The sequence below is a fragment of the Oncorhynchus gorbuscha genome, linkage group LG14 (assembly GCF_021184085.1).
Source record: "Oncorhynchus gorbuscha isolate QuinsamMale2020 ecotype Even-year linkage group LG14, OgorEven_v1.0, whole genome shotgun sequence".
Lineage (NCBI taxonomy): Eukaryota > Metazoa > Chordata > Actinopteri > Salmoniformes > Salmonidae > Oncorhynchus > Oncorhynchus gorbuscha.
The window spans coordinates 10,735,517-10,758,020 of record NC_060186.1 but is presented as its reverse complement, the minus strand read 5'-3'; the positions used below and the strand labels follow the sequence as shown (position 1 = coordinate 10,758,020).

The following is a 22,504-nucleotide window of genomic DNA, read 5'->3' as shown; positions in this document are numbered from 1 at the left end:
ACTGCCTCCCAGTGGTGAGCCAGGTACCCCAAATCTGCTCAAAACAAAAGTGATGTAGGTTGAGCATGTGTAGTAATGAGTAGGATTGTCTTTTCACATGCAGAGATATTGCTTTTGATTGTAAGGGTTTATCTGCCGTCCCAATGAAAACGAGTTAAATTCAAACATATATTTTATGGAAAATAGCATGTTTCTGAATGATGCACAATATTGACAATATCACCGAGCTGCGCAGATTACCATTCGATTTGAGCAGGGTGCGCCTCCCTCACTGAGTTAGCCCAGTCACGTGATGGGTCATAGCCCGGGTGAACCCGGCCTGCTTAATCGAATCCACTCAGTATATAAGACTTAATAAAATAGGGGCATTCTGAAACCCATCTTTCTGTGGGGCCAAGGTTTGTCTGAGTTGCATATCAAAATGTGCAGCACTAACATTCCACATACATTTTAAAATGCCATTTATGCCTTGAAATAAACAGTTAATAAAAACATTGGTATAAAATACAAAACATGACTTTCTAAAACACAACTGGGCTTGCATGTAAAGCGTTATTATTATCTGGCATGCAGCATGTAAAATGGGCTTCTATCAATTTAGGATAGTTATTTTTACCAGTTTCTTTCAGTATGTACAAAAATGTCTACCAATAGCAGTCAGCAGACCCTGAACTAGCAACCTCAAAATAACCAGGGTTAAGAAAATGACAGCAGATGTTGATGCCGGAGCAGTGCTGTTTAATCCAAAATAGAGTGTGCTAAGAAAAGGACAGAGTAAACAGTTCCTTTCTGGCAGAACTCAATGTCCTTGTGTAAAGGAACATGTGGGTTCATGGTCTCACTGAATTCCCCAAGCACCAACTTCCCAATGTCCCATCACATATTGCAAAAAGTATTTTCCATAGATTCACCTCCTTGAGAGGTCAGCTGTTCAGGTGGGCTCTTTATTTGATTTCCTGCACACATTTGCACCCTCTGGTGTGTGTATGTGAGAAAGTGATGTGATGTGAGAATGTCTTTGCTCCATGTTGTGTGGGGTCATGATTCAGGCGGTGTGGTCTGGTTGGGCCCTCCACTGCGAGTACGAAGTTGTGACTGAGCAATATCAGCCAGGGCGCTTTGGATCTTCTCCAGTAGCAAGTCCCCTCGGTATACCACCTCTTCAAGACGTGCCGCTGCATCATGATTCTCCTCCTCCAACTGCCGCAGACTGGCCGCCTAGGGAGAGGGGCAGGGAGTAAGATAAGAAAGGTGAGAGAGGGGGTGAGGGGAAAAAGAGGAAGCAAAGAAAGTTGATCAAATCTCCATACAAAATGCATAGAAATTGTAGTTATTTGAGCATGAACTCATTGAAGTAATGTGTGACAAAGTGAGAGTGGAGAGTCAATATTCCCACCTACACTTCTTATAATGTTATTTACCAAAGCTATTTGTTTGCATGTCCGGGGCAGGGCTATGGTAACTAGAGGTCGACCGATTATGATTTTTCAAAGCCGATACCGATTATTGGAGGACCCCCAAACCCCCCCCCCCAACTTATAAGATAAGTTTAATGCTATCTAGCAACTTACCCTGGCTTCTTACTGCATTCGCATTACAGGCAGTCTCCTCGTGGAGTGCAATGTAATCAGGTGGTTAGAGCGTTGGACTAATTAACTGTAAGGTTGCAAGATTGAATCCCCCAAGCTGACGAGGTAAAAATCTGTCATTCTGCCCATGAACAAGGCAGTTAACCCACCGTTCCTAGGCCCTCATTGAAAATAAGAATGTGTTCTTAACTAACTTGCCTAGTTAAATAAAGGATAAATAAAGGTGTAAAAAAAAAAAAATGTCCAAATCGGTGTCCAAAATACCGATTTCCGATTGTTATGTAGACTTGAAATCGTCCCTAATTAAATCGGCCATTCCAATTAAATCGGTCGACCTCCAATGGTAACCAATGCTAATGATAGCCACTTACAAGTCTGACTTGGATTGCAACCGAAGTAGTTACAGATTCCAGCCAATCCTCCCCAGGCCCCACACGCTATTTCCAAAGTAAGAGTATAGCAATAAAGAATTAGAAGTGAACTTTCGCTTTCACTTGAAAGAATGTACTACAATAATTTTCAACATGGAAATGGCACTCCAGTTGGTTGTTTTCCACTCCCGTTGAGTAAATTCAACCTCCATACCTGTAGAGCTGCCGTGGACTCCTCACTAGGCAGTGAGTCAATCAGCACGTCCACATCCTTAGCTGTCCGGGCAATCAGTGCAGCAAATAGTTGGGCATACTCTAGGGAAAGAAAAAACAACCCCATTTCAAATTAAAAGGTGTAATCCGTAAACTTTTCATATCCAAATAGCGCTGTCCGGTCAATGTCATGATTTCTGACAAATTGTAATATATTTGTGCAACATGAGATTAAATTTGTATCAGCAAAGTGTCAAATTACTCACATTGCTAGTGGCTAACAATGTAAGTGAATGGCAAGGGTGTGTCTTGAAATTGGGTCACCCTGTCCCAAGGCAAACACATTGACCACTACTCCAACTTGGGGAAGGTTGTAACAGACTTACATTGGCTAGGTTCCTGTTACAAACCCCTCAGAACTGGAAGCACTTAAACTTTCTTTCAAGTGCCCTCTGTCTGTCCTTACCTCCAAACAGCATCGCAGGAGAGTACATCAGAGAAATAGAATCAAGGATTCCATTTCTGTGGAGTACAACCCACTTCTGACACCAGTGCATTGTTGGTTAAGGGCTTGTTAGTATTTCACTGTAAGGTCTACACCTGTTGTATTCGGCGCATGTGACAAATAACATGTCAATTGTAGCAAACGGTGGTATCCCACTTGGATCTAATATCTGACAGATCCTTACCCTCAGTGGGGTTCGATGGCTGATCCTTGTTGATTGCTGTCTGTATGTTGCTGAACGAAGCTGGCGGCGCACACTGCTGCAGCACCCCGATTGCGTTGCAAAACTGATCAGCAAGCTGAATGACATCAAAAACACATGTCATGAACATATTGTCACGAGAGAATATTGATTTAACACAATCATAAGACATTAAATAACGCGATTATTTGTTAGGTCGCTAAAGTTAAATCAGCAAACCTTGTAACCGAGAACCAATAAAAGAGAACTTAGCCAACTAGCTAGCTGTCATTATTCAGCCTAGTCCGCTTCCAAATACTAAATCAGTCAGTCTAAACGTGACATGACAATTTGCTGAGCATGACAAAAATGGCGGGGTGTACTAATAGCTACATGAAAAATGAATCATACAGAATTGACTGCATCTTGAAGTTGCGTTAGCCTGTCCGCCATCTTTGTTGTTTCTCCCTCTCCTTGGATTTCCGGACAGACAAGACGTTTCTTAGCGGGTTGTTGCCATCCGCAGGTTGGAGTACACAACTGTTATATATATACACACAACATATCTGATCTCCTTTCCCAGTTTTATTTTCTTTGATTTTCTTTCACTGTTCGTTGTTTACTCCAACCTGCGGATGGCAACAACCCGCTAAGAAACGTCTTGTCTGTCCGGAAATCCAAAGAGATATGTATATATACTTGTATTTCATCATTATACATTTGTTTAATGTAACCTTTATTTAACTATATAATGTATATAATGAAATCAGTATCCGAATGGGGAAAAGTGTCTGATAGACCCACTTATTCTAACTGGAATATAGGAGGCGATGCTATCCAGTTTGACTGTTGCGCAGCGCTTCTGATCTGAAGAACGTGCCCATACATTTCCCAGACTGCAGCAGTAACAACAGGAAGTGTATCGCTTGGCTAAGGAGTTTATCGCTAAGGTAAATCTACGAGTATTGGTTTGTTTTATGTGTAATTTCACTTTTCTTATGACAGCTAAGTATATCAAATTACAATTAAATACAATGCCAACATTAGACTCTTTCAGCTTTTGTTTGCTTGTGTTTTCAGTGACCGATTCACCTGATTTCCGTAGCATTTAAATAGCTAACCTTGTTGATCCGCTAGCTGGAACGACAGCTAGCTACTATCTGACCGACAACTGCCCAACTACACCATTCCGATTAAGCGTGCTTGGAAGGAAAGGTAGGTTATCAGCTAGCTAAAGTACTCTGTAAGAATATTGTACAAACATCCTTCTGATGTCCACTGGTCAGAGACAAACTCTGAAGGTTAGCTGTACCAGGGGCGTATTCATTACGCCGATTCTATTGTAAAACGTTTCCTAAACGGAAGCAAACGGGGAAGGACCTACCTTAACTTGTCCAGTAGAAACTCTCGTTTTTCTTTGTTTGGTTCTTAAAGGGTAACGGTTTACGTAATGAATACGCCCCCGCTGACCGGGAGATACGAGTTAGCTAGCTACTTAGGCAGTAAAGGTACATGAATGAGGGATCAGCTCATGATGTTTAGTATTGTTTGGATATGGTGACTGTCAGAATTTTAGTCCATGCATTTTGACAAGCTCAGGACCTATGTGCCAAGATCTGAGTCAGGTATTTATGTAATGGATGCCAAGATGTAGCCTTGCATGATGAGTAACTTTGCCTTAGATCTTAAGTCTTCCTCTTAAGTTACTTTAGGACTGATTTGATAAATATGGTTGGATCTCCCTCTAGTCTAGCACATTCTTATACCAATTCAATGCTTTCAAATCCTTCAAATCAAATCAAGTTTTATTTGTCACATACACATGGTTAGCAGATGTTAATGCGAGTGTAGCGAAATGCTTGTACTTCTAGTTCCGACAATGCAGTAATAACCAAGTAATCTAACTAACAATTCCAAAACTGTCTTATACACAGTGTAAGGGAATAAAGAATATGTACATAAAGATATATGAATGAGTGATGGTACAGAGCAGCATAGGCAAGATACAGTAGATGGTATTGAGTACAGTATATACATATGAGATGAATATGTAAACAAAGTGGCATAGTTAAAGTGGCTAGTGATACATGTATTACGTAAGGATGCAGTAGATGATATAGAGTACAGTATATACGTATGCATAAGGAGCTGAATAATGTAGGGTATGTAACATTATATTAGGTAGCATTGTTTAAAGTGGCTAGTGATATATTTTACATCATTTCCCATCAATTCCCATTATTAAAGTGGCTGGAGTTGAGTCAGTGTCAGTGTGTTGGCAGCAGCCACTCAATGTTAGTGGTGGCTGTTTAACAGTCTGATGGCCTTGAGATAGAAGCTGTTTTTCAGTCTCTCGGTCCCAGCTTTGATGCACATGTACTGACCTCGCCTTCTGGATGATAGCGGGGTGAACAGGCAGTGGCTCGGGTGGTTGTTGTCCTTGATGATCTTTATGGCCTTCCTGTAACATCGGGTGGTGTAGGTGTCCTGGAGGGCAGGTAGTTTGCCCCCGGCGATGCGTTGTGCAGACCTCACTACCCTCTGGAGAGCTTTACGGTTGTGGGCGGAGCAGTTGCCGTACCAGGCGGTGATACAGCCCGCCAGGATGCTCTCGATTGTGCATCTGTAGAAGTTTGTGAGTGCTTTTGGTGACAAGCCGAATTTCTTCAACCTTAGCTTTCTTGGGAACAGGAACAATGGTGGCCCTCTTGAAGCATGTGGGAACAGCAGACTGGTATAGGGATTGATTGAATATGTCCGTAAACGCACCGGCCAGCTGGTCTGCGCATGCTCTGAGGGCGCGGCTGGGGATGCCGTCTGGGCCTGCAGCCTTGCGAGGGTTAACACGTTTAAATGTCTTACTCACCTCTGCTGCAGTGAAGGAGAGTCCGCATGTTTTTGTTGCAGGCCGTGTCAGTGGCACTGTATTGTCCTCAAAGCGGGCAAAAAAGTTATTTAGTATGCCTGGGAGCAAGACATCCTGGTCCGTGACTGGGCTGGTTTTCTTCTTGTAGTCCGTGATTGACTGTAGACCCTGCCACATAGATCTTGTGTCTGAGCCGTTGAATTGAGATTCTACTTTGTCTCTACTGATGCTTAGCTTGTTTGATAGCCTTGCGGAGGGAATAGCTGCACTGTTTGTATTCGGTCATGTTACCAGTCACCTTGCCCTGATTAAAAGCAGTGGTTCGCACTTTCAGTTTCACGCGAATGCTGCCATCAATCCACGGTTTCTGGTTAGGGAATGTTTTAATCGTTGCTATGGGAACGACATCTTCAACACACGTTCTCATGAACTCGCACACCGAATCAGCGTATTCGTCAATGTTGTTATCTGACGCAATACGAAACATATCTCAGTCCACGTGATGGAAGCAGTCTTGGAGTGTGGAGTCAGCTTGGTCGGACCAGCGTTGGACAGACCTCAGCGTGGGAGCTTCTTGTTTTAGTTTCTGTCTGTAGGCAGCGATCAACAAAATGGAGTCGTGGTCAGCTTTTCCGAAAGGAGGGCGGGGCAGGGCCTTATATGCGTCGCGGCAGTGAGCAGGTGCACATTCTAGGGAGAAGGGGGAGACATGTAATGATGTATTCATGTTTGGTGAGGCTTTGGAGTGACATCTTAACCTTATTTATTTTCCTTCCAGTGTACCTTTTCAAACAGGGATGACGTGTTCATTAGAAAATGTATTGTCAGACGCCAAGTCGCTGGTGGAAAGACTCCGCAACCATGACAATGCAGCGGAGGTACTTATCGAACAGACAACGTCGCTTAACAAGAGGGTGGAGGCCATGAAACAGGTAATGCCAATGTCACTGTTGGTGCAGCTCTTTTAATTGGTGTTGGAAAGGGTACACACTTGCCTTTAACCAACCTTTGTTCTATGAGCTGAGTTGACTGGAGTTCTATGTATCTATTTGCAGTATCAGGAGGAGATTGAGTCGCTGAACCAGGTGGCCCGACATCGGCCCCGTTCCAGCCTTGTTATGGGCATCCAGCAGGAAAACCGGCAGATCCGTGACCTACAGCAGGAAAACAAAGGTAGCGCAGTGTGTGTGTGAGAGAGTGCGATAAGCTGAAAAACAAATTCAAATCAAAGTTTATTTATCACGTGCACCGAATACAACACCTTACAGTGAAATGCTTACTTTCAGGCTCTAACCAATAGTGCGGAGAGAAAAAAAGTATGTGTGTGTGTAAGTAAAGAAATAAAACAACAGTAAAAAAGACATTTGAAATTAACAGTAGCAAGGCTATATACAGACACCTGTTAGTCAGTCTTGAGGTAGTATGTACATGTGGGTATGTTTAAAGTGACTATGCATATATGATGAACAGAGAGTAGCAGTAGCGTAAAAAGAGGGGTTGGCGGGTGGTGGGACACAATGCAGATAGCCCGGTTAACCAATGTGCAGGAGCACTGGTTGGTCGGGCCAATTGAGGTAGTATGTATATTAATGTATAGTTAGTGACTATGCATATAAGATAAACAGAGAATAGTAGCAGTGTAATAGAGGGGTGGGGGGGCACACAATGCAAATAGTCCGGGTAACCATTTGGTTACCTGTTCAGGAGTATTATGGCTTGGGGGTAAGAACTGTCGAGAAGCCTTTTTGTCCTAGACTTGGCACTCCGGTACCACTTGCCATACGGTAGTAGAGAGAACAGTATATGACTGGGGTCTTTGACCATTTTTAGGGCCTTCCTCTGACACTGCCTGGTGTAGAGGTCCTGGGTGGCAGGCAGCTTTGCCCCATTGATATAATGGGCCATACGCACCACTCTTTGAAGTGCCTTGCGGTCGGAGGGCGAGCAATTGCCGTACCAGGCAGTGATGCAATCGGTCAGGATGCTCTCGATGTTGCAGCTGTAGAACCTTTTGAGGATCTGAGGACCCATGACAAATCTTTTTAGTTTCCTGAGGGGGAATAGGCTTTGTCGTGCCCTCTTCACAACTGTCTTGGTGTGTTTGGACAAATCTAGTTTGTTGTTGATGTGGACACCAAGGAATTTGAAGCTTTCAACCTGCTCCACTACAGCCCTGTCGATGAGAATGGGGAAGTGCTCGGTGCTCCTTTTCGTGTAGTCCACAATCATCTCCTTAGTCTTGGTTACTTTGAGGGATAGGTTGTTATTCTGGCACCACCCTGCCAGGTCTCTGACCACCCTATAGGCTGTCTCGTCGCTGTCGGTGATCAGGCCTACCAATGTTGTGTCGTCAGCAAACTTAATGATGGTGTTGGAGTTGTGCCTGGCCATGCAGTCGTGGGTGAACAGGGAGTACAGGAGGAGACTGAGCACGCACCCCTGGGGAGCTCCAGTGTTGAGGATCAGTGTGGCAGATGTGTTTTTACCTACCCTCACCACCTGGGGGTGGCCCGTCAGGAAGTCCAGGATCCAGTTGCAGAGGGATGTGTTTAGTCCCAGGTTCCTTAGCTTAGTGATGAGCTTTGAGGGTACTATGGTGTTGAACGCTGAGCTGTAGTCAATGAAGAGCATTCTCACATAGGTGTTCATTTTGTCCAGGTGGGAAAGGGCAGTGTGGAGTGCAATAGAGATTGCTTCATCTGTAGATCCGTTTGGGCGGTATGCAAATTGGAGTGGGTCTAGGGTTTCTGGGATAATGGTGTTGTGAGCCATCACCAGCCTTTCAAAGCACTTCATGGCTATGGACGTGAGTGCCACGGGTCTGTAGTCATTTAGGCAGGTTGCCTTTGTGTTCTTGGGCACAGGGACTATGGTGGTCTGCTTGAAGCATGTTGGTATTAAGCTACTCTGTTTATTGGTTTCATAATACAGGGATATTACCAGTTGAAAAAGTACCCTGTCTGGATAAATCCACAGAAGTGTGAGTGTGTGTATCCATGTCTTCTCTCCCTGCAGAGTTGAGAACATCTCTGGAGGAACACCAGTCGGCCATAGAGCTCATCATGACTAAATACAGGGAGCAGGTATTCAGACTCCTCATGGCCAGTAAGAAGGATGACCCAGCCATCGTCACCCAATTAAAGGAGCAGCACACCACTGTAAGTGACCCACCTTCTTCTAGTGTCACATCATACTCAGGAGCTACCCTTTCCTCTTGTATTGAGGAAGTTCAAAGCAAATATTTATATAGTTTCTATTTTGACTCTGCAGGAAATGCAAGCACACATAGACAAGATCAATGAGATGGCTACAGTGATGAGGAAGGCTATCGAAGTGGATGAGGGGAGGTTGTGTGAAGACGAGGAGAGGATTAAGCAACTAGAGGTGAGTCACACAGGTTGTCTGTATTCTCACTGTTTACTAAAAGCATTGACCGAATATTAACAGTACTACTATTTCAAACATACTATTAAAAATGTATGCATGTTTTTTTTGGGGCAGCTGGAGAACAGTGGTCTTCGTGAGCTGCTAGGGATCAGTCGAGAGGCCTTCCTAGTTCTGACGAGAGAGGAGGCCTCGGATAGCACATCCCTGTCTGGCCTGTTGACCAGCGCTGACATCAGCCTCCGGAAGAGTTAGGCCCACACCAGCACTAGCTTGGTGTGTGTGTGTGTGTATATATGCCCCCCCGCTGCCACCTTGTACAGCCCATGCCCCCCAATCACCTACAGCCACACAAACTCCCAGAGGGCACTCAACAATGAACGAAGCCCCAGGTCATACTGCCGCCCACCTGTCACACTACAATGGAGGTATACATTAGGAAGCCTCTGAGACAAATGGGAAAATCCTCCAGCGGTATAGTCTGTCATGCAGTTTTTGTTGGCATGCATTGTGCTATCTGATGAGTCTGTGGGGTTTTAAAGTGTGAATGAGCGAAAGTGCTGCTGTTGAATGACAATAAAACACTTGAAAGGAACATGTTCAAGTTTGGCTAGTGCCCTCCAGCTGAAACCCAGTGGTGGAAATACCGTATGCGTGAACAGGACTCGTTTGAATGCACAACTTACTGTATGTAGACTAAATTGGACCTAATGGTTGCACCATGATACATTACAATGTAACTGATGACACATTTTTGGGAACAGAGCAGAGAAATGAAGTGATTTAGAAAAAACAAATTATCAAATCATTTCTCACAAAACAGAAACACAGACAAACAGCCCATTTTAAAACATGACAAGGTAAGTACCTAAGAGCTGTAGTGAAAAATACTGAAAGGCAACCTTAACCTTGAAGAAAGCTTCATCAGTAATCTTAGTGCATAGAAGCATTTCCTAGTGAGGCATTTCAACAGAATGGCTATAACTTTACAATGTCGACCTCACCCCTGTGTGTTTTGGTTTGGAAACTGAGAAAAGTAGAAATGGCCATTTCTACTTGCATTTCAATCTTTCATCCTTGACAATCTGAATCCTGTCAGGTGATAATCATAAGATCAATACATTTTAATTCAACATCCTGTCGTGTGCAAATGGCGAGGATTTACAAAATCACTGGTGGGATATTACACTGCATCTGAGGATACCTTGTTTTGCACAATAGGAAAGATAATCTCTTAAATTATCCACTTAATCAAGCTTCAATATTACATTTGGAGGAAAAACTGACATTGTTCATGGAATGCATTAATAAACCATGACATGTGACTCTGCAGGCAAACTCTTGTACACATCATTAATGCCTCAAGCCAGCTTTTCATACCAAAGCACATACTGGGTGGGTAATGAGAGAGAAAAAGCCTAAAGAAAAGTCCCAGAAGACATATTGGACTCCCTTAAAATCAGTGTTTCCCCTAGGTTCAATTAGCGGTGGCCCACCGCTGCAATAAATTGCAGAGGCATGCTTTTAAAGGGATAGTCATTGGCTCAAATGATTGGATGTCTATGGGAACAGCTGGCAGGACATTGTGCTTACAATATCTAGCAATACAGCTACCCTTGCACCACTGCTAAAAAAAGTAATAGGGGGAAACACAGGAAATGCTTTACCAAACAAAAGCTGGCAAAAGAGAACATTAACAGCAGGCCCACTTTAATGAAGCGTTAGGCCACCTGACAGAGAAATCGAGGCTGTGGCACTTGTCATTTGCTCTTCCTGCTTCTGCTTAACACTTCAGGAAATACTGACGGGCTTGGCTATATCACCATTTCCTATAAACATCAGTGCTCAGGATGCACCTAAACCTACCACTTGTGGTTTATGATTTTAGAGTGCTATGTCCATGAAATCAAGAGAGGATACATTTTAGGCTGCAAGTTCCCACACATACCTCTAATAGTGTTTGATTCAACAACTATGTTTCACAAAAAGGGTCCCCCAAAACAAATTTCAATATAACAGCTCTCATATTTCTTAAACATGTAATTGTTCATATTTGTAGAAAGCAAAGAAAAAAAGTGGCCTCTAAATACAGTTTTACAAAACATGGTGTAAAAGTGACCGTTTGCATTTGAAAATGTTGACAAAACATTAAAAACAATTTACATCCATTGGAGCCTAAATGGGCATACATTTACATTTACATTTAAGTCATTTAGCAGACGCTCTTATCATACCCAGAACTCCAACAGTGGTGTCATACCCATTAAAACTGGGGGGACATATGCCCTCCAATTTCATTGAGTGTTATTAAGATAAACAAAGTATACTTACTTTTACACAAAATGAATACCTACCAAATGTTGCTGTCAAAGCCACCTCAAAATGACTGGCTGCATGATGCATCTCCATCTTAAGGTTCCAAATGTTTTCTTGTGCTATTCAGTGGTATTAAAACACATATTTTGCCCATACTGGTATGCTGTAACCCTAGTTGTTTAAAGGCACTGTGATGTACTAGGAGAGAGGGTGCCCAACTATTTTGGCACAATATTATGTGGCAGCGGTAACAGCTTCCTCAGTACCGTCTAAGAAAATGCAGCCAAATACCACAAGACTGAGGAAGTGAAACAAATCATTCTCAAAAAGAATGCTTTGAAAATTCTCCGTGTGCAATTTGTGGCAAAGTTCCTCCCAGAGCATATAAATAATATCTTAATGGACTGTTACCATCATCAATGGAATCAAAACATCCATAATCTGGAATAGAAAGACTCCAAACGCAATGGTGCTTCCCCTGTAGATAGAGAGCCCATGCACAATAGCACCCTCCTAGTGGGGTGAATCTGTCTACCTGGCTGGGTAAAATGGGTCTAAGTTGAGTGGGTGGGTTTAAAGGAGGAGAGGTGTGCGCTCGCCAGCGGACTCTCTCCTGCCAGTCAGCTGTCGGGCACGGGCGAGGAGACGGGAAGGGAGTGAGGACGTGTGGTGGCTTGGGTCGAGAACATTGGTCTTGCGGCGCTCCCGCTCTTGCAGCCACATGAGGTAAGGGCTGGGGGGGAAGAAGGGCCGTGTGCGTTCCCGGTAGAGCTGTAGCACGATACCAGACACACCCAGAACCACCCACACTGTGATCATGATGAAATCTGGAATACCAAGAGGACAAAAATATGTTAGGTTGAAAGGTCAAAATCAGTTGCCCAACATATGGCCTTGCCTGCAGGTTAAATAAAACAAATAACTCTCTGAAGTGATTTTACTCACCAATGTCCTGGAAAGGCACATCAGTAAAGACCTTGCTGAAGTTGTCGTTGAGGAAGCGTTTGAGAATGTTAAGGGTGATGTAGGATAGGCTGGTATAGATGTAAGCATTCACAGCCAGCACCACAGCATAGGCTCCAGCTACACCACACGTAGTGATGTTACCCTGCAGACAGATAACACCCACACAGCAATATTACCCAGAGGCTCCATTTCCACATTTGTCCTCCCAAATCTTTTAAAGTTCTAAGCCCTTCTTGAGTTTAAAGTGGGAGGGAACTATGGCGTTGAATTGGACAGCCACTGTAAGGAAAGTGCAGAGGGGTAGGGATCTACCTCTCTTGGCCAGCGGACAAAGAAGAGCGGCACCACCACCACGATGCAGCTGAACGTCACCCAGAACACCACATTCGAACGGAACACCTGTATGTCACCTGAGGAAGTGATGAGAATGTTTTTACAATACTTTCTGTGTCATACAACATTCATCTGATTGAGCATAATCCTGCTTGAGCTAGTAAATCAAATAAATGATCATCTGATGTAGGTATTTTGGGGTTATTTTACCGACAGGCGTGAAGAAGACAATGGAGGAGATGAGGAACCCCAACATGAGACCGACGACGACGACACAGGACATAACTGAGCCGAAGCGCCACCAGCTCGTCACCAGGATAACTCCCCCCACTACGCCAATCACTGCTGCCAGGGTCAGGCGGACTGCAGGGAGGAAACACAGACACTTCTGTCAGGGTCAGACGGAGAGGGAGTTGGACAAATATCTTTATTTTTCATAGAGCCATAGAAGAATGATAACCTGAGCTTCTGGCAGGGGGTCCAACTCAGACTGACCCCAAATAAATGAAAGCAAGTCCAGGAATTTCTCCATCAATTCTAAACTCAACTGCTCTACAGATAGATTAACATTCTTTAAATTGTCTTTACACTAAACCATGTGCTCTTCAGCATGATGGAACCCGTGCGCCAACTTAATTACTGGAACATGTGCTTTTACAGTGAGATGTTTGTTCTATGGAGAAACGTGTTGTTTCAAACTGAACTGTGTGTTGTACACTGGGGAAGTTTCCCATTGCGTCCTGGATGAGTTATCAGCTCCACCACTGACCAAATCACATTAGGGTTTGAGTGTGTAATTATGAATTCATACGCTCACCGCCATCCTCTATGACTAACACATACAAGCCAACACTGATATCACCTTGCATATGGGGAGCACGAACACCAATGCAAGCCATTCTAGGTTTCTCCAAATCAACATAGACAAACTGTAACATAAGCATAAAATGCATACGTGACATGTTTTGCTCTGCCTTTTAGATGGCATGTGGGGCACATGTCCCATACCATCACTTATCTCCATACTGTAACAACTGTACTGATTTAGCACGGGCTAATCTGATTGCATTTCCCAGTTATTGAGACCAACAGGAGTTTCTTTCAACTGAGCTGATCTGATTGAATCACAGAAAACCTCCATGCTTTCAGGGGGCACTGACTGGAGCTTTCCAAATGAAAATAGGATAATTTTGGGGAAAAATCATTCATATGGCATGACTATCTAATTCACATTTATGAGAGACCTGTGATGATTAATGCAATTTGTCTGGCCACAAAGCCTGTTTGTATGGCTAATTTCATTCCAAAATACTGTATGCTTTGGAGACTAATTAAAAACTACAGAGGGAGTACAGAGAGAACTGAACAAGCATATGACCAAATAAACTGAAGCCAATGTTTACTATAGAAAAAACACACAACATAATTAATGTCCTTATCAACCTGGCTGACAAGGTCAACAATCTTCTTATGTTCATTTGAAATCACTTAAACTTACTGTCATAGTCCAGTTTTGTAGTTCTTGTGATCAGGACGAAAAAAAGAAACGCTGCAAAGCCAAAGCCCATACAGAATAGCTCTATGAGAGAGGAGGATGGCGAGGGGAACAAGGGAGGAAAGTTTAATACGGGAGAGCAACACAGTAAACACTATTTTCTAGCATGACATCTACGACTGGTTTCATAGACCCAGATTAAACCTGCTACTGAACTAAAAACATGACCAGCGAAGAGTATTTATTATTTTTCTTTCATATTACTTTTTCATATTATGTGGGAGCAACAGTTTACAACAAGACCTTTAACCTCCAGGCCATATTTTAATTAGCTGGCTGGCATGAACTTTAAATGAGAGTTGGACTTTCACAAACTATAAATAACTGGGATACAGCTAGTTGGGAGCGGCTATTTATTACTGGTGTTCTACAGGGAGGAAAAGCCCTTGACTTCCCAGACTTATCTTCCAGTGATGTAGTGGAAAACTTGGTAAGTCAACACTTGTTTCCACCTACTCACCACATTTGAAGAAGCGGTGCCCAAAGAAGCACACGAAGAGGCCAGCTAAACCAGCGATGGTGAAGAAGATCCTTGTGGATATCTTCCCTAGAAGAAAAGACAGTACATCAACCTTTAGTCATTCTGTCTTTCCCCATAGTTGGTCTAACTTGTTGGTCTAACAAGAGCAGCAGACCCTGTGTCAACTGTTTGTCTTCTTTCTCCTGCTCTGAAAATGCTTATTTCTCCATTACAGTTTGTTACTGTTGACGAGAGTTGACATATGGGCTCATAAGTCAGTTACTAATCAAAATAGAGGCTGAAATCAGCTGACAACATATTCCCAGGGGACTGGTGTTGATCTTCCCTGGTCTTAAATGCATGATGTCCTTCATGGTGCATTTCATAAGATTTCCACGGAAATAGCCCTCAAGGTCTCAGCCAGAACGATTGCAGTATAGTAAATGTCTTCTGTGTAGAATGACATTATGCTCTCGTTCCACTCAACAACAAGACTCATTGAATAAGGCCCCGGGAATTCAGACAGGAATAGTCAGATATCTTTGGAAATGTCTCCATTATAGATATATATTGACTGATGTTTCCCTGCAAAAAGACCCCTTTGGCCCAGTGCTGGTTGTCCCACTTACCCAGAGTGTCGCAGCCATCTAGGGTGGAGGAGAAGCTGCAGGCGTAGGTGTGGACAGGGATATACGAGGAAGAGGTGTTAAGCACTGGGTCTCTGACTATGACAGAGTAGATGACACCCTGGCCCGGGATGGAGCTAAACACTACCTCTGTCTTATCACTGGATGATAGTGTCATGAGCTACCGGGAGAGAAAAAAAAATGAGAAAAGCTCATCATACCATTACACCACAACCAGCAAGTTTACAGTCTACAATCCCAATCTGTATTTTTATATATGCCCATTTTGCACTACATTCACACTATTATCAACTCACCCTTTTCCCATGCTCTCTCATGGTCTGCACATTGGCCACACTCTGGATGCTGGTGATGAGGCTCTGCTCTGATAGGTCGCTCTCAGGCAGGAAGTACTGGTAGATGTCGTACCTCAGGCGCCAGCGAGTGTTTTCACCCACTTCAGTGTCACAGGCAGGTGGATTGGAGCCCCTGAGGAGGTGCCAACAGAGGTCAGTTCACAATGGATTCTGAAAGTTGTAAAAAAAAAATCACTGCATATTTGGCTGTTCTATCACTGCATGTGCAGTGAAGTCAGATGAGAAAAACAGTGGTTGTTTACAGTAACTTCTTTGTTGTTGTAATATCCTAAACGGACATGGCACTTTCACCTATTAACGATTCTAGCTTTAAAACAGAAATGTTGATTTTTATTATAACAATTTTTCAACATGTATTTTTCACAATTAAATAAGATGGCTCAGAAGGGCTGTTACAAATAATAATAATAAACACAGCAATATGAAAATGCAAGTCTCTTTCTTTAAAAATATTATTATAATTTAGAGACTACGCAAAACAAGTGTCCCCGTCACTTTTGTCTCATTCAACAACAACAAAAATGTTTTGCCACAGACCACCCCAGACCTCCCTGGTCTTTTGCTTTTCAAAATATCAGTTTATTTTTGTTCCAGGTAAATTTAGATACAGTTCAGTCTACAGACCACAGGCCAATGTAACATTTTAACAGGAAGATTGTGTGTGTGTGTTTCCGCTCTGCAGTCTGCTTGGCCCTGACAGAAGTGTGTGTGTGTTTCCGCTCTGCAGTCTGCTTGGCCCTGACAGAAGTGTGTGTGTGTGTTTCCGCTCTGCAGTCTGCTTGGCCCTGACAGAAGTGTGTGTGTGTGTTTCCGCTCTGCAGTCTGCTTGGCCCTGACAGAAGTGTGTGTGTGTTTCCGCTCTGCGGTCCGTTTGGCCCTGACAGAAGTGTGTGTGTGTTTCCGCTCTGCGGTCCGTTTAATGCGAGCCAGCACTTCCCATAGCCTGGTCCACAGATTATCGCACCATAGCCAGATTAATAGCAACAAAGTATTTTCTTTATTTACATTAGAAAATATCATTGATTTCCCTATCCAAAAATTCTGAAGAGGTTGGGTTCCAATCACTGTACCTCAACACTTGTGGGTAAATCTCTTTGCTCTACTAAAGCACATTCCTAGCCAGAGCCTTAGCATTAGGAAATGTCTTACTCTGATTCCACCACAACGAAAGCCACACAAATGTAGGACTGCACAGAATGCACTCATAAGATTTCATTATTGTCTTTCAGTCACAGGACTATTTCTTTGGCTAATTGTTGGCTTTTCACCTGGGTTAACTTTAAAACCTACCAACAAAAACATATGCAGAGAGGTGCCCTGCCTCACATTTGTTTGGTTACATACAAGAGTGGTTACATACAAGATGCTCATATATAAACCCTCTAGTGTGTTGTTACCTTGAATATCCAATATTTGCAGGTGCAAAGCGGATAGTAGTCTCGAAAAGGTTGTAGTGGAGATAGATATTTGGGTCAATGTCCAGGTCAAATTCCAGATTACAAGCTCCAGGGACTGGGTCTGCAGAGAGAGAGAAAACACGTTATTAAAACCAGCCAATCAAAAGTCAAAGTTTTTTCTTGAAGTCCATTGTCAGTGCAGTAGTAGCAGACTGTTGAGAGTTTGTACCATTGGTCTATGCAGATGGCCTACTGGTAACTGTGGAAAATTTGTAGAGTGCAGATTACTCTACACAGATACAATCAGTTTGGTGGATGGCAAAACTATTTGTTTTGTTCAATAATCCAACTGGCATTCTTTGTTTTGGGGTTTGTTTGAAACGGGCTTCATATCTACTAGATACTCTTGCTATTATTTTGACATGGTATATTGAGTGGTTAAAACAGTGGTGGATTGAGGGTGAGTAGTGAGAGGTAAAATATCCTGGAATGCTAACAGTGATGTAACGTAACATACAGATACAGTCCCTTGACAGATAGTGGGAGGCCACCTAAAACTGTAGAGGAATTGGTGGATTATTTTGGGAAGCGGGGGCATACATACCAGAGCTGGTGTAGGGGAGGATGACCCCAGTGCCGGCCACAGAGTCACCATCAGAGGCCAGCAGGAACCAGGAAAGCTTGGTCTGACCGGGGATCAGGGGTGAGAGAAGGCCCGAGTCCACCGCTGTTAGAGAGAGGCCCAGCCCTGGCATCTGCCCAAAGTAGTCAACCAGAAAATCACTCAAATAGTCAGTCAACAACACAGCCCTAATCCATCCAAATCAGTCACCAAATTACTGCTTTATTCCGTGCTGTAATGTAAAGTACTACTGACATATGCACAGACGCCCGGCTGACCACCTCTTCTCACCTAGCTGTAGGCTTTTCCTGCCAGATGGTTTTGACAGTGGAGAAATAATGACTTGTAGTGATATTCACTTCCATATGACACTCGTTAACTGTCTATGCTGTGTTTGGTACATTTTCCCCTTAACAGTTGGGGACTGTTTTCATTGTTGACTTCACTAGTCAGAGCATGTTAACTGCTTTAGCCTATTCTCACCATGAGTTAGGACTACTTTGAGTTAGTTGAAAGCGTTTTCAGTAGTAAGAGGGAAAGGCATTCAAAGGTTTCCGTCAGCACCAAAGAGCTTGTGACCAGCCTAACACATGATCACAGCTCTACTCAGTCAGAGTGTCTGCAAATCTCACAAGACACTGTCGCAAGTGGGTCACTAGAAACGGTGTGTGTGATAGGGTGATTGGCGACCGTTTCTTCACCCAACCCTTAGGATCTCTGGGACCAAGGCCAGGATTGGTCAATCCATCTTACCCTTGCCTCATGCCCGTCTTCCTCCCATGATGAGCAACCAGCCTGGTTCCACATCATCTGACTTCCCTCCACAAGTCAGTGGACCAATCAGTGTCAATCATGTGTGTGTGTTTGTTCGTACGTGTTTGATAGGGTAATAGGTCATATTGAATGAATGAACATTGACCTGAATTAGACTATTACATAAATCTATTTTACTGTGAGCGTGTGTGTTTGTGCGTGAGCCCGTGTCTTACCCTGGTGTAGGACAGCGTAGCATTGCTGTGCTGTGTGTGGAACTGGAGGGTGATAAACGCCACGTCAAGGGGGATTCTGGAGACCACAGCCTGCACGGTCTCGTTCTCATTCACATTCACGTTCTGAAAGGTGTTGAACAGGAAAACCACCTGATCTGAGGGAGGAAATACATGTTACAGCATTATCCTCCCAGGCTATCCACAACCTGTTACTACGTTCATTTATATACAGTGGGCTTCCAAAATTATTAACAGTCAACAAATTTGGAAATATAATTTTATACGAATACAATTGCTCAGAGAAAGAGATGAACTAATAATACTTTTTCCACAAAAAAAATGTAGGGGTAAAAAATATTGACACCGCTGTCTTCAATACCTCACCTTGCAAGGATAGCAGCACTGAGCCTTTTTCTAAAATGTTTTATGAGTTGGTTCACCCGTAAGTGTGAAAGTCTTTCCAGTTCTGCTGTTCTGATTTTCGTTGACGGCCCACTGATAAATCTCGCACAGGTGTTGTGACTATGTGGTTGCGCCTGTGGTTGTCATCCAGGATGTGAGCCTATCGTAAGTACATCTGAGAATGACACCTTCAATCCACAACATATACCAAAAACAAGGCAGTCTAGATCCTCACACAACACAACTATTGTATTGTAACTGTTGCGACAGTGCTTAGCTAATCTCCAAATAGGCAACTGGATGTTCTCACTGCTTGTGTATTACATATGGCTTTTTCACTTTCTACTCTCTTGCTCCCCTTCCTTTGTGCAGCCTTCTGTCTACTTGTATGGTCTCTCGGTCTGTCCATACCTCCTGAATTGTCACCAGTCTTTCCCACTGGTCTCTTGTCTCTCTCTGTTGAATCTTACAACACATGAGATGGTTTGTCAGGGTACAAGGGTCATTTGCGCATTGGGTATACTGTACTCTCATCGTGACCGATACAAAGGTTAGACTGAAAGAGAAGCATGACTGCCATGTTGGGTTCTTTTCCTTTCGTTTAACATGTGCTGTGGGGAGGGGAGGGGGGGGGGGCGTAAGCAGCCAATTCCTAATGCCTGCTGCTTTCACAAGCATTAAATGTCAATGGCATCCAACCTGTCCACTGGATGCCTCACTAGCGACCATTTCACTTGCAGTGTAATTAGCCCTACACTTCAATTATATGTAGTAGTAAAGGAATTAGGTTCCATGAGAGAAATATGTATTTCTGAATGCTGTGCATACTGGCATGGCAAGAGTGGGTGTATACAATCAGCATTTGATCCGGTTTAGTGTAGTGTTTACATAGCCTTTAGAACTTGGGTATGAAATTGAGGGCAAGATAAAACTGTTTTTACCATAAACAATAATAGCCTATTTTGAAATCCCAGACTAATTCCACATAACTATTTAACTGTTGAAGACATATTGAATACTGTTATGCTTCCCCTTTTCCAGCAACTAGTACAACTGTCTTCACCTCATCATAACCCAAACAATAAGGATGTTTTACTCCATTGTTTGTTTTTGTTGATAATTGAGTCTTTGCAAAACAAACAATGCCATTTCAAAATAAAACTAGTTAGCCTTAGTTCATGTCATGGACTGTCAGCCCGTGCATCCACAGTTCCATCTATGAATTTGAGAGTGGTTCAAATTTCTCCAGCCTCAATGTGAAGACTAACTGCAACAATAGGTACCATCTCCAAACATAGGAATGGTTAACAATTCATTAAGTTAGTGGAATTGATATCCCTGATTCAAAGAAGGCGTATATATCTTCTTCATGTATGATTGGCTTTCAGCCAGCAACCTTGATGTAATCTAAAAGTTCTACAAGTTCATCAAATGGCAATTTTATTTTAAAACATTAAAAGCACGACTTACTTTCCAGTTGTGCTACAACTCCATCACAGACCAAGACATATACAAATATGTACATTAGCCAGGAGGACGGCATTTTCTTCAGGCCCACGATCCTACTTCCTAGTCTGCTACATTCACTTGCAATACATTTGGTGAGATATTCAATAAAGGCTTTCCTGCGACAGGCCAGTGCAACATAGCGTGGCTACAAATTCGTTTTCATTGCTGTTGTTGCTTCCGCGGAACAACTCCAACCACGTCCGGTCGCTCAAACGTACTACGAATGTCAACTGCTGCAAGCCACTTCCTTTCCCCAGGAGACGTCAAAACAAAATGGGCAGGTCCCAGTCCCTAGTCCTAGCGGGCGTTCCAGAGCACAGAGATTGTAACCTCACACTGATATTACATTTAATTAAATCACTGAACAAAACAGCAACTGGGTGATTATCATGAAACCAGTTTTAAACATATATCGAGCAAATTCAGTTACAAAACCATGATCCATCTGCAAAAATCAAATACCATTCTAAGGACTAAGATGTATAGTTTTGGGAAAAATTCAAATTTGAAATCCATTTTTAGTTTTCGAAAGAATTTTGTACATTTTCATACCAAATTCTCATTACCTGAAATGCATTCAGACTAAATTCTCGGGTCCAAAATTGTATACAATTTTACTTTAGAAAAACCAATCTTATTTGAATAAAACACTAAATATGTTGCTGTAGTTAGTCCATAAATCAAAAATGTAATACAAGTTGACATTTACATTAAACTATCATATTTAGTTTTATTAACCTATGATGCATAATCCAGAGGAGTAGTTGAGGTAAAATGAATTTATTCATTTAAATGCCTTCAGATAAAGGTTCTTATTCTCAATCACCCACTTTGCCTCACTTGACCTTCTCATTACAAAACCGCTAAAACACTCAAATTGGAGAAATAAAAAGTCTGATATAATTTTATAATTTTTTTATAATTTAGTTTATTTTCAGTGTTATTTTTAACTCCGTTTTTTTCATTTGGTGAGAAATGTGAACAAAATAATAGAAATGTATTGGTTTATAACCTTTTTGGACTGTTACGATAATGACAATTTTGTGAAAATTTTGTTAAAATGCACAATATCTGATTTTTAAAAAACCATAATATTAATTATGAAACAGATAGAGTGCCCTCAGAAAGTATTCGCACCCCTTGACTTTTTCCACATTTGGTTGTAATTGCAGCCTGAATTTAACATAACCCCATAATTTCAAAGTGAAATGATATTTGAACGGTAGTGTATATACAGTTGAAGTCGGAAGTTTACATATACTGAGGTTGGAGTCATTAAAACTTGTTTTCAACCACTCCACAAATTTCTTGTTAACAAACATTAGTTTTGGCAAGTCAGTTAAGACATGTACTTTGTTCATGACACAAATAATCTTTCCAATTGTTTACAGACAGATTATTTCAACACCTCAGAAAATAATTGACCTCCACAAGTCTGGTTCATCCTTGGGAGCAATTTCCAAACGCCTGAAGGTACCACATTCATCTGTACAAACAATAGTACGCAAGTATAAACACAATGGGACCACTCAGCTGTCGTACCGCTCAGGAAGGAGACACGTTCTGTCTCCTAGAGATGAACGTACTTTGGTGCGAAAAGTGCGAATCATTCCCAGAACAACAGCAAAGGACCTTGTGAAGATGCTGGAGGAAATAGGTACAAAAGTATCTATATCCACAGTAAAGCGAGTCCTATATCAACATAACCTGAAAGGCCACTCAGCAAGAAAGAAGCCACTGCTCCAAAACCACCATAAAACCAGACTACGGTTTGCAACTGCACATGGGGACAAAGATCGTACTTTTTGAAGAAGTATCCTCTGGTCTGAAACAAAAATAGAAC

The 22,504-nt window shown here is 42.6% G+C and overlaps 3 protein-coding genes across 4 annotated transcripts; 1 reads left to right on the top strand and 2 right to left on the bottom strand.

Annotated features, from left to right (window-relative positions):
- Nucleotides 1-444: 444 nt before the first annotated feature.
- LOC123994425 (mediator of RNA polymerase II transcription subunit 21-like) lies at nt 445-3,519 on the bottom strand. The gene is made up of 4 exons (XM_046296973.1): nt 3,271-3,519; nt 2,863-2,977; nt 2,175-2,275; nt 445-1,218 (listed from the first exon to the last, which is right to left on the bottom strand). Exons 1-4 carry the CDS (start codon nt 3,310-3,312, stop codon nt 1,039-1,041), a joined length of 438 nt encoding a protein of 145 aa, XP_046152929.1. The 5' UTR covers nt 3,313-3,519; the 3' UTR covers nt 445-1,038.
- On the top strand, nt 3,378-9,704 carry LOC123994424 (FGFR1 oncogene partner 2 homolog). The gene is made up of 7 exons (XM_046296972.1): nt 3,378-3,809; nt 3,940-4,074; nt 6,504-6,657; nt 6,781-6,898; nt 8,741-8,883; nt 8,996-9,109; nt 9,227-9,704. Exons 3-7 carry the CDS (start codon nt 6,523-6,525, stop codon nt 9,362-9,364), a joined length of 648 nt encoding a protein of 215 aa, XP_046152928.1. The 5' UTR covers nt 3,378-3,809; nt 3,940-4,074; nt 6,504-6,522; the 3' UTR covers nt 9,365-9,704.
- A 73-nt stretch (nt 9,705-9,777) lies between these two features.
- Nucleotides 9,778-20,934, bottom strand: LOC123994421 (transmembrane 7 superfamily member 3-like). Of its 2 annotated transcripts, XM_046296970.1 has the most exons (13): nt 20,623-20,934; nt 19,135-19,312; nt 18,751-18,905; nt 17,744-17,894; nt 17,140-17,260; nt 15,683-15,854; nt 15,369-15,546; nt 14,740-14,826; nt 14,223-14,303; nt 12,935-13,087; nt 12,704-12,801; nt 12,371-12,533; nt 9,778-12,252 (listed from the first exon to the last, which is right to left on the bottom strand). In XM_046296970.1, exons 4-13 carry the CDS (start codon nt 17,892-17,894, stop codon nt 11,999-12,001), a joined length of 1,458 nt encoding a protein of 485 aa, XP_046152926.1. In that variant the 5' UTR covers nt 18,751-18,905; nt 19,135-19,312; nt 20,623-20,934; the 3' UTR covers nt 9,778-11,998. The 2 variants fall into 2 exon arrangements, with proteins under 2 accessions (XP_046152926.1, XP_046152925.1); XM_046296969.1 differs by lacking the exon at nt 19,135-19,312 and having other exon boundaries at nt 20,623-20,933.
- Nucleotides 20,935-22,504: the final 1,570 nt, after the last annotated feature.